This window comes from Buceros rhinoceros, unplaced genomic scaffold (assembly GCF_000710305.1).
Source record: "Buceros rhinoceros silvestris isolate BGI_N320 unplaced genomic scaffold, ASM71030v1 scaffold2722, whole genome shotgun sequence".
Taxonomy (NCBI): domain Eukaryota; kingdom Metazoa; phylum Chordata; class Aves; order Bucerotiformes; family Bucerotidae; genus Buceros; species Buceros rhinoceros.
Genome location: NW_010398114.1, coordinates 1 through 11,825, shown reverse-complemented (window position 1 = coordinate 11,825; position 11,825 = coordinate 1). Strand labels below are relative to the sequence as shown.

The window sequence follows — 11,825 nt, the reverse complement described above, 5'->3', positions numbered from 1 at the left end:
CTCCGGGGCGGGCTGCTGCCGTTTGTCTCTCCAGGCACCTTTGAGAGATTATTCCACGTTTTTTTCTGACACCCTGTACTAATGCTGACCATGATGTTGAGAATCAGTGTATGGCAAGACAACAATTACTATAGTATGCTGTGGAATTACTGGGGATCTGAAATAATCGTGCTTAAGGCTTTGCATCATCCTACAGCAAAGCTCCTGAGAACGTGAACAAAAAGGTAGTTTTTCCTAATGTTCTCTTGCTTAACACTGCATAGGAGGACATCAGTGGAGGGGAAAGGCTGATGTGTCTTTGTCCACGTGTGAGTCAAGTTCCCAACCCTTTTACAGGTCTGCTGTTGGTTTTCAGCAAGTCATTAAGTCTGTATCTTGTTACTATATTGCGTTTACATGAGTAGGTATTTCTCTTCCCTCTGACAGACTATCAGAAGACAGGACGTGGTCTCTTACAAAGTATATGTGGTTTTGGTGCAATGAAATCCAAACCCTGTAGGGGATCGATACATGTTACTACTCATACCAAAAATAGCTTCAAGTGGTACGTTATATGGTATCTCTGGTAGCCTAGAATATCCTTGATGCAGAAGTTCATCAGTCATGAATTATTACATTTATGTACATTTTAAGCACCGACCTGGGCAATCAGCTGCTCTTAATCTGTGCAATATTTCTTGATGGGAAGTTGGCTCTACTAGCCATACCTGTACAACTCTAGGCTTTTCTCAGGAGTGGATGTGAGGCAATGGAAGCAAGTTAGAACACAGGAAATTCTGACTAAATATAAAGAAAAAGCTTTTGCTCTGAGGGTGGTCAGAGTTTGGAGCAGGACTCCTGTAGGACTGGGACCCTGTCCTTGAAGATGCTAAAAACTTAGCTGGACAAAGCCTGGAATAACCTGTTGTAGTGGCACCTGGTTTGAGCAGAAGGTCAGACCTGCAGGGTCCAGAGGTCCTTCCCAACCTACCTCATTCTGTGCGGTTTGTCAGCTGAGCTAAACTGTGCCAGATATGATTTGGCTCAGGATACACTATTGCCTTTGTAACAGAGTTGAATTTCTCCACGTTGTTTTCTTCAATGCAGATAGTGATCCAGATGGACAGAGCAATGAAGCGTATGGAGCCATGGAAGACAGCAGTCATCGTTGTGTCGGTGATAGTAGGCTTAGCCCTCATCATTGGATTGATTACTTTTTTTTTGTGCCGTGGTAAGTGCACCACTCCTTGTTGTTACAAATCTTCAGGAATCTGTTGTGTTTCACTTGCCACTGTGGTCTTGCCTGATGATTTTTAGGTATACAGTTTGCCCCTGGTATAGGCTTCACATGCGAGAACTTACTAGACCCTATTCAAGATCTGAATCGATTAGAAAACCTGCAAGAATACTTTAAATATCATCTACTTGAAACAGAGATTTAAGTTTTGTACATCTTTTTATTTCTTCTCTTGCCCTGGTGCCTCCACAGGTATCCATGGTTAACTAAAGGCTACCAGTCTTCTGTGTAAACCAGGGGTGTGTCCAGTACTCAGGCTATGCATAGTAAGCTTGGTCTTGAATGGGGCTTTTGCGGGAACCTGCACATGGCACTTCTAGCTGAGGATATTCCAGAAAGAGAGAGGGCAGAGGTTTAGGCTTTTTGGAGCCCAGGAGTTAGACCTGGTTGCCAAGGGCTCAGTTTTGGTAGCAGATGAATGAAGCCAAGCCATTCCATTCCTAGTCTCTGAGATCCTGGGTGGGGTGTGGGGGTGGAGGATGAAAGGCTTTACTTCAGGGATGGAACTAATCGTGTTGATGTCTCAGCTCACCAAGAGTTGATGAGTCTTGCATTAGGACTCTAGACAGAGCAGTGGTAGAGCTACAGCTTAGCTTTGCTTTGCTTTTTGCCAACTCTGCCAAAGTTACGGGGCTGCCCTCCGCCATTCACCAAAGAACTAGATTTTTAAACTTAGCCTCAAAGCTGAGCTGATGCAAACAGTGCTGGGCTCCCTGCCTCTGAGCGGCAGGTACATGCCAGAGTGCAGCTAGAGAGGAGCGAGTGTGTCCACTGAGTCAGAAGGGACATATTTGGGCTGGTGTGTCTTGTGCTGTGCAAACCTCAGGGATGATGAGAAGATGGTTCCCAGAGAAATGTGGTAGTGAGTATAGTTTAGAGCTATTTGGGATGGTCCTCAAAGTAGAAATAAGCCACTAGCTAGTCCATGGAGCAACAAGATGGCCCAGGGCGTCTTTTTCCCAAAGTGCTGCTGAAGCTGTAATTCCACTGCAGGGTCACAGCCAGAGCCTGGGAGCCTAACTTGTGCCATGCTCTGTGAGGTACTGTACATGTCTGAACTGTACTGAAGAAGATCAGCCACCTTTCCTTTTCTTCTCCTCTGTAGATGAGGACCGATACTACAATGCATCTTTCCTAATTACCAATGTCAAGTACGACCCTCAGTACGAAAGGCAAACCACAGAAGAGTTCAGGCACCTGAGCCAAGATATTGAAAACGTGGTAAGCTAAGATGTTTCTCTGCTTCTGCCTGACCTATGGTATTATGCGATTGTGTGATTGGAAATAGTCAGAGGTGATTGTGCCTCATCTTTATGCAGGTGGCCTTACCTTTCCAACCTTGCCGTAATGAGTTAAAGATGCGTTGCTGACTAAGCAAGCAGATGGCAAGTAAGCACAGGTGCTGTCTGTTCCAGCAGTCCTGTGGTAGAACGGACACCCACAGAGCAGAAAGGACAGCAAAATCAGCCAGCTCAGCTGTTTGTTTTGATTCTGCATCCTCTGATGGAAATTTAGCAGTAGCTTTGGTATAGAGGTGGAGATCTGAAGGCATTTTCTTGTGTTTCAGAGGCTCATAGTATTTTACGTATGACAGTTGTATTTTAATACAATTTCTTCCTTTAACAGCTATCTGCAGTATTCAAGGGGTCCTTTCTAAGTAAAAGGTACATCAGGTCCCATGTTGTCAGCCTAAGGTAAGTAATGTGAAGCTCAGAAATAGCCTTTCTTCCTGCCCCATGACCGTATGGAGCATGCCTGGTTGTTTATGCTTGGATTACGTCAGCAGGATGACTTAGTCTTGGCTGGTTGTCACTGTTCTTTGGTACTGATAACACTGAGGGCTGGCTCAGTTACCTTCAGAGGTCAGCAAGGAAGAGAAATTTGGCCTTACGCTTCTGCAAATTGATTACCTGAACACCAGTTGTTTGTGTCCATGATGCACTAACTGAATTACTAGGCAATCCTTGTTTTCACTACTAGTTAAGGACTTGAGAGATGCAGAGTCAGCTCTTATTCCACTTAATGCTCCTGTGGATGCTCAGGTTAGTGTTTACCTGTCTGCATGGTGTACAGCAGGAGGTGACTCTTCTCCTCCCTCTCTGAAAAGGTCTGAAGGAATAAACGATTCTACTCTAAGTTACCTGGATACACATGTATGAGGGGAAGGAGGCAAGTGGGACATACAGGTATAAAGGTTCTATGTGAGAGCTTCTGAGTCTTTCCTCTCTCTGCCGTAACTATGTGACACTCTCAGCAACAAGAGCCACCACTCCCCTCTACTTCATATTACTTTGATTTGAAGTTGTATTTCTATAAGGCTCAGTTCTGCTCTAGAATATTTTCCCCTTCAGAGCAAAGAACACCAGACTTCCCACAAATGTCCTTCTTCACAGCATTTCTGGGCTTTCTTGCCTTTACCTGTGTCTTGATTAAATGAGTCATTTCCTTAAACTGTTTTATGTTGTTTCCTGCTGGTGGTTTCTTCCACAGGTCTCCCATACTGTATATCCACGGAAGTTACAGAATTTGGGAGTCAGAATTCAAGCAACATTTCTACACCTTTTAGGTTGACCAAACAGTTATCTCTTCCAAGCTTGTTTTCAGCAGATACCTTGTTGTGCAGCTAGGCATTGGACCAGCCTAGCTGCACCTCTGCTGTCTTTCCCTCTAGGCTTCAGCTGGTTTTCCTTTTGACTGTTAGTCTAAAATATTTTGGCCCAATATCTAATACTCACAGTGAGGAATCATGCCTTGCTCCGGTAACTTGAACTATTGAGATTTTTGTCTCTATATACAATAGAGCTAACTGGCCAATAAGTGGAGAAGTGCCTCAAATGGAAAGAAGTGCCAAAAAACCTTTCCAGCTTCTGTGACTCTAAACTGAGTCTTTTGCATGGCTGTTAGGAATGCCCTTTTGGGCATCTGTTGAAGAGTTTGACCTTGCTGTATTGTTCCTGCTGCCAACTGTATCCTGTTGCCGATGAGCTGCATGGAGGCCAAAGGAAGTGATCCCTCCTTTCCTTCTTAGCTGTATTCCTTGTAACAGCTCCCAGAAAATTCCCTCTGACGATTCTTACAGTAAGAACCAAGCCTTTTGTTGCCTGCTGACACGTCATCAACTTCCTTTACCTGTGCGCAGCTATGCTGTTTGTTCTATACATCTGTGCAGACCAGACCCGTTCTTGTATAAAGAAGGCAGACAATGCAAAGCAGAACAAAGGGGACTAGTAGGCAAAGAGAGAATGACACCACTCTGTTTTTGTTGGTTTGCAGCCCAGATGCTGGTAGAGTGCTTGCATCTGTTGTTCTGGTATTTAAATTTCCCTCTGCTGACAGTAAGGCAACAACCTGGGGTCATGTCAACAGTGTGTTACACAGAAGGCTGAAAACAAGCTCCACGGTCTTAGATGTGGACCAGTCCACCCTCAGACTCACAGGCAAGTGCCTTAGGTTTGTGTTTGTTTAGAATTTGTTCCTCATACTTTGATGTTTGTAGTGTAATGAGTTTCACTTTAGTATGCAAATATGGGCCATTCTCGTTTTCTTCTTTTGCCTTCTTGAAAGTGTGTGTAACAAATGACAGCCCAAGCACTTACAAGAAGCAGCATGAAAAGAGCTAAAGAATACTGGCATTGATTTATGAGTGTGAGCTCTCCTCTGTGCGTCAGAGGCTCTCTCTCTGTGATCTAGCTCTGCTGAATGAGATAGTCCCCCCAGTTCATCAAAAAAAGGCCCAACTTCGTGACCATGGGTTCACAGATTATTTTAAGGCACACAGTGAATTGGATGAGAACGTGTATCACCAGGTACTGAAATGCAGAATCCTAAAGCTTTTAAAAAAATGCAAGGCTGAGATGGTTCCCTTCACCACTTGCCATTTCCTTTGCTTATTTGACAGATTGTTGTAACAATAACAAGATTGCTGTTCATAACAAAACCCTGAGGTTCCCTGGGCAGTAATTGTCTCCCGTTAATCTGTTACTGGTTGCCATCAGAATCTGGCAGAGAGTTTTTTGTAGGAAGTAAATCAGTAATGTTACAGTTTAGCTCCAGTCAGTTCCAGCACTGAGGATCTTCAAGACTGTTTTGACCACCTTGCCAGGGTGAATCTGAACAAATACATGTAGGGGTTTATACTGTGCACAACTGCCAGCACGTGTTACTTGAACCTATTTGCAGACATCTGCTGCTTTTGTTACGTTTGAGCTAAAGCAAAAAAGATGTATCCTTTGGCTTAATTGGCTTAATTGAACTTCTCCAGCAAAGCAAATTACTCCTTTTACTGCACTGTCACTCCATGCAGCAATGCAAGCCGTTTAATTTGTGTTTGCTGGGTACAGGGAGGGAATCTGTGCTAGATCATGTAGCAGTGCGAGATGTACTCACTGTGGTGTCTGCTTTTCATTTCAGAATTGAATAAGGAAAAGGGAGAGAACCTTTTAAACAACTGTAAGTACAAATGCTTTATAGAAAAAGTTCAGGTACATGATGTGATAGGGTCTGCGTTTACAAGATTCTTACGCTTCTGAGATGCAAGTTGAAAAAAGAACTTGTTAAAGATGCTAGAGCAGTAGAGAGTGCACGAGCCAGACAAGACTTGAGCTCATTTTCTTGCAGTCAGGCTGGCTCTGTAGCGTTTGCAGAACTGGGCATTCTGACTTGGTGGTGGTAAGCACTTGCTTTAATGTAGGTTATGGGAAATAGGTGCGTGTGGATGAGCCGCTGTTAGTGAGCTTTGCACAAGGACTGCAGTTGCTGTGGGACAAGATTCTTGCTGGAATCCTTCCAAAAATATTTTTCCTTCTGTCCCTTCCTCCCTTCCAAACCAGAAAGGTTTGGAAATAGATATCTGTCAGATTTGAGCTAAAGCTTGCAATATACAGGGAAAGCCCAGAGGGTGTCAGAGGGAGAAAGTGAGAGCAAGGCAGAGGCACAGCCCTGGAGAGGGGCATGTTCTCAGTTCCTGTCCTGTTCTGTGCGCCTCCCGTGAGGTCTTATAGCTCCTCTGGAAACAAGAAGATGGCATAAGTCCCCTCCCAGGGGATTACATCAGTCCCTTGCATGATCTCACAGTCTCTGCACGTTAGCTTTCTGTCTTTAAATGGACTCTGAGAATTAACTGATTTGGATCAAACCTCTTTCAGCCGAGTAATACATGATTATGCTGTTGGCACAGTGGCTATAAGTAAACGGAGGAAGAGGACACTATTTTATTTGTTGCTGTTGTCAAGGCTGACCTGGAGATGACCTGACAAAATCCTTTCTTTATTTTCTTAATTTGTGGGTGGGTTTTTTGTTTGGTTTTGTGGTTTTTTGCAGAAATTCTGTCACTCTTAAAGCTATACTGACTGTGTTGATCTTGCCTTTGCTATACTGGGGATGTTAAAAATAAGGAGAAGATTGCTTCCACTGAGCTCACAATTAATGTGCTGTGTCTGCCTTGTGCACGTTTTGGTGGTGATTTGTGTATTAAAGCTTAGAGCTGCCCTGGTGTGGTTGTTACTTACGTGGAGATGCCTCAGTATTTTCATAGTCAGTTTTTAAGAGGGTTTTTTTTCTAAAAAAAAAAAAAAGGCAAAACCAAACTAAGGATGGGGTATTTAGTCTTTAGATGAAACTTGAACGCTGTTCTTATGAAAGCTATATGAATGTAAATGCCTAGGTTAATTATCAGAGCATGTCTTTGTACCTAATAATCCATGTGTGTACCTGTACGTTCAGTCACACTAGTGGCTACGTATGTTTCCCTCTTTACAGTTCTGGTCAAATACAAAAGAAATCAAAGTTTGTAGAGGCAATTTTTTTTTAACTAGGTAAACAGTTATAAGTGGGGAAAATAAAGTGTCTCAGATATACAGCCTTCACTTCCCATGGGAGATATAGGCTTTTGTATCTGAAAACTGGCTTAATGAAAAAGTAGTGGTTCTTCTACCATACTGCTTCGTTTGCCCCACACCTATCCTGAGACACTTGTGACCATGACTCTTGGTTTCCCTGCTATTGGAGGTACTGCAAGAGATGAAGTCTGTCTCTTGCCACCCCTGCCCTGTTAAACCTGTGCTTTCAGCCATGAGGGCCTTTACCAAAGCAACACCCTGATTTCCCCTGGTCAGCTAAAGCAGAGCTGCCTTTTCATTGGCAGGCTGTGGAATCCGAAGAGAGACATTCTCCTTCACAGGAGTGGAAAGAATAATTGGTGGGCAGCGTGCACGGGACGGGGAATGGCCATGGCAGGCTAGTATTCAGCTTGATGGGATCCATCGCTGTGGTGCATCAGTGATCAGTAATACATGGCTAGTGACTGCAGCTCATTGCTTTAGAGGGTAAGTCATCAGCACCTTTCCGATCCTGCAGGCCTTAGGACTCTTGGGTGCTCTGACTTTTCATGGCCCACTGATGTCTGTATCTGCTGAAAGATAATGAAGTTTAGCTCTTCTCTGTCTGTTAGGCAAACCTGGCCACATTGCATTTCAATGCTTAAATGGAGAGCTGAGGTCCTGGGGATCTTGTTTTGTGTGGCTGTGACATAACCTCAAATATCTTACAGAGGAAGAGATCCTCGGAGGTGGACTGCCAGCTTTGGAATTTTCCTGAGACCTCCAAAACAGAAAAAATTCGTCCAACGAATTATCATTCATGAAAGATACAGCGACTTTATCCTTGATCATGAATACGATGTGGCTGTTGTGGAACTTGCCTCTCCTATTAAGTTCACAAGTGACGTGCACAGTGTCTGTCTCCCTGAAGCATCTCATGTTTTCCCAGACAACGCTTCCTGTTTTGTGACAGGTTGGGGAGCTTTGGAGAACGATGGTGAGTGTCTCTTGCCTTTCTGTGCCCTGTTATCCGAGAATGGCATCCGAGAAGATGCCCTGTATCCGAGAAGACTGCTCTTAATTTTCTGAGATTTTTTTTGTTTATTTTGAGTTCCTTATACTTGGTGTTTGAAAGGTGCATGTGCTAATGATACACTTGTGGACTTAGTTTGTTGCTTTTTTTTCCTAGCTTGGTCAGTGGATTGGGCTATGGGGGAAAGATCCTACAGGTTAGCCTTACAAGAATAATTGCAGCTGCTTTTTGTTGCTGTGTGCATTGTGCTGGTTGAACACATTCTGTTCTTCATTCCCACTGGCCCAGTACCTGTGGGTTTAGCTCTGACACGAGTTCTTTTGCCATTCAGCTTTGTCACAGATGTATCATGACAGTTTTCACCAGTTATTCTCTCTTTGGTCATAAATCAGGTTTCATCCAGTAACTTGAGTGGGCTTCATTCAAATCAGTCCACGTCAGTGAGGTTAGAGATGATGCCACTATAACTCTGCTTATGAGAACCATTGAACTACAGAGGTTGTGTTTCATGGTAGGGCGCGTAGTGATTGTCCAAGGCTACATTGCAATTAACCAAATGAGTCTTTCCAATGATACTAAGGACATACCTTGTAGCCTACAGTTGAATTCAACACTGAATCGTGTACAAAAATCCCTTTTTCCATTATGCTAAAGAACATCTGTTGAGGAAGAAAGATGGAGAAGGGTTATGTTTGGGAAACAAGCGAAGGACTTAAGGGAGGGGAAATCTTTCTTCTTCCTGAGACATTGCCTGTAATGACAGAAAAGTTGTAGGAAAATCTGGCTACTCCTAATCCTCAAGGGTTTTAAGTTGCATACCCCATCTGCAACTTCTAATGCCACTTCTCCTTCTAGGTTCTAGTGTTAATCAGCTTCGACAAGCAGAAGTGAAAATTATAAGTACCGAGACTTGTAATAGAAGACAAGTATATAATGGGGCGATTACACCTGGAATGTTGTGTGCTGGGTACTTGGAAGGGCAGGTGGATGCCTGCCAGGTAAGTGTCTTCATAGGTAATAGTAAAAAAGGAAACAGGTGGGCTGGGAGGTGATGTTTCCTAGAAGTAAAATACACTTTGGGAAATCTTGATTAAATTTCTGCGGTGCAGTATCTTGACAGATGTAAATGAAGAGCTTCCTGGCTCTTGAGCTGAAGTCTGCATCTAGGTGGTTGGGGTTTGTATGTAGCGCACATGTGATAGAATACAAATGTTAGGGTGTGGAGTGGAAGAGACTGAATTAGATAGAGGCTGTCAGCCTCTGTCTTACCGGGAAACTGACTCGAGGTGAAATTATAGCTGAAGTCTAGAGACAAACAATCTGTCATCTGTAACAGAACAATCTGAGGTTTGCTGCACTAGTGAGGTGAACACTCACCCTGCTTGTTGACATTTTTCTCCTTAGGGTGACTCTGGTGGGCCATTGGTGCATGCAAACTCCAGAGGAATCTGGTATCTTGTGGGAATAGTGAGCTGGGGAGATGAATGCGGCAAGGAGAATAAACCAGGAGTGTACACACGAGTGACTTACTATCGAAACTGGATCAACTCCAAAACGGGCATCTGAAACCTGCAGCAGGTTAAGTTTTGTGGGCTTTGTACGTTTATTCCTCTGACATGTTCTGCTCTGTGGTTACCCTCTAAACGGCTGCTGGCTTAGCTTGTGGTCATATACCAAGTGCCAGCAAGCTTGGAGTAGTCTAGGACTTGAAATTGGTTTGGCCTACAGCTGATAGGAATGGACTTGATCCATGTGACGGCTGTTTGTTGAGGAAGTACTCTGTCAAAGGGACAATTGCCTTTGTCTATATGCCAAACACTGACGCTTTTTTTTTCCTCCATGGCCAAATGTCTTGGCCCCAACTTTTACACTTAGGCAAAGCATTTGAGCCCAAACAATCATTTACCAGCATCCAAGACAACTTATAACTAAAACGTGGCCCTCCCATTTGCTGTGTGCTCCCAAGGCCCCATCTATCTGTAGACCAGCTACAATCCAGCCATTGACTCCAGGGCTGCTGCGCTTCTGAATTAATCTTGAGCTTTTTCCTGCATCATTCCAGAGAGTGTATTCTAATGAAGAGCAGAAGATGGCTTGAAGAAGACATGGTTCCTAATATTGAGTCAGATTGTTACTTGAGTGAATAGAGAATTTTTCCTTGCTGTGTTGGCCTGAAGAAGGAATCAGTGGAGAACACCAGCTTCTGTCCACCTTCTTTGAACAAGTGCACGTACACCCACTCGTCGCTTCATATGAACAGCGCCTACCACGGTGTTTACCATGAGAGGGATTGCTGGACTTAAGAACAAAACCCACTTTACAGTCATACCAGTCTGTTGTCATATCAGAGTTTTTGGCTGAATTAACTTCTATCTTTGACTTTCCAGATTGCGTTGTTCTGAATAAAAGTTCTTGGCTTTTTGTGCAGGGTGGAGGACTGCAACAATCTTAGTATGACCATTCCCAAAAAAACTCAGTCTCAAACTGCTTATTCTTGTGAATGCTGTTCTCAAGTCTTTATAATTTAATATGTGCATCTTCAGCTGCATCCTGAAAAAACCCAAATTTTTGTGTTAGAGTGGAAATACCTGTCTCCCTCAGAGCAGGGCAGAACTTCTGACTGACCCAGTAATCTTAAGGACAGATCTCTCTTCTGTTAGGAAGTAAGAATTGCCTGAGGTTTATTCCCAGACCATAGCTAACTCATTCGATCTCAACCACACAAACTTTGTATTCACTCTGACTTTGTGTTTTCAGGAGCCCATGTTTCCATCTTCCAGGTAGATCTCACCTACTTTCTACATTCCAGCAGCAGAACATGCCTAAGCCTGCTGAGGATGCTTTCCTTGGTGTGTCTGCAGACTCTTTCCAATACTTTATGTGGATGCTGATCCTGACAACAGCAAGCGCTCTGGTCTTAGTTGCTAGGTAATCAGTCACTCAACTTCTCTCTCTTCCCTCTATGGTCAGAAGGGCAGGGAGTTACCAGCCATGCTGTCAAGACTCAGAGCTGGACCAGCATGGCAAGCAAGCAAGAATCTTATGCCAGGCTAGAAAAGGCAAACAGCAGGCTTTTGGCATGCTCATAGTTAAATGTTCTGGGGGGAGCAGGCCTCAGTGATTACTGTCGGATCAAAGTGTCCAAACTGAGTTCAAATCAGCTGACGTAGTCAATGGCAGTTCAGAGGATCCCTTCTGGACTATGCAGATTGCTGTGAGTGCTGCTAAAAACAAGAGCAATCCACTGTGTTAACAGAAGTACTTTGATTGTGCATCCTGTGATTTGGCTTGCTTGCCAGTACAGAGAACCACACTTTTCTTAGAGCTTCACTGGAGGTACTGGAATACTTGGGTGCCCAGAGGATGTCTCCACTAAAGACAAGAGCATGCAGTTGTTGTGTGTTCTATACTGATGTATATCCAGAAACCTGGTGCTTAAGAAAAAAAAAAACAGACAGACTAACAACTTTCTCAGGGAACTTATCTTGTGGAACTTTGCAAGCTTCAGAAATAGAACTTGGTGATTTAATTTCTACATAGGAAGTAAAAAGTGTCAAACTGGATGTGTAGGTCTGAGTCCAACAAACCTCATTTTAGTCCCTTAAGCAGAACATGGCTTTGAAGTGTATTGCTTCTAGAGGAAGCTTAAAGTAATGTCCTCACCTCACCTCATGGCTTGGCTTCGCGGGCGAAGGTTTGG

At 43.8% G+C, this 11,825-nt stretch overlaps 1 protein-coding gene across 1 annotated transcript in view; it reads left to right on the top strand.

Annotated features, from left to right (window-relative positions):
* The window catches only part of LOC104488863 (transmembrane protease serine 11B-like protein), a 16,047-nt gene extending 6,356 nt beyond the window's left edge, over positions 1-9,691 (top strand). The window contains 9 exon segments of the mRNA XM_010130955.1: positions 1,087-1,210; positions 2,382-2,497; positions 2,903-2,970; positions 4,550-4,713; positions 5,687-5,725; positions 7,419-7,599; positions 7,824-8,089; positions 8,981-9,123; positions 9,530-9,691. Of these exon segments, the coding sequence (XP_010129257.1) occupies positions 1,087-1,210; positions 2,382-2,497; positions 2,903-2,970; positions 4,550-4,713; positions 5,687-5,725; positions 7,419-7,599; positions 7,824-8,089; positions 8,981-9,123; positions 9,530-9,691 (1,263 nt within the window).
* The last annotated feature ends 2,134 nt before the right edge of the window (positions 9,692-11,825 follow it).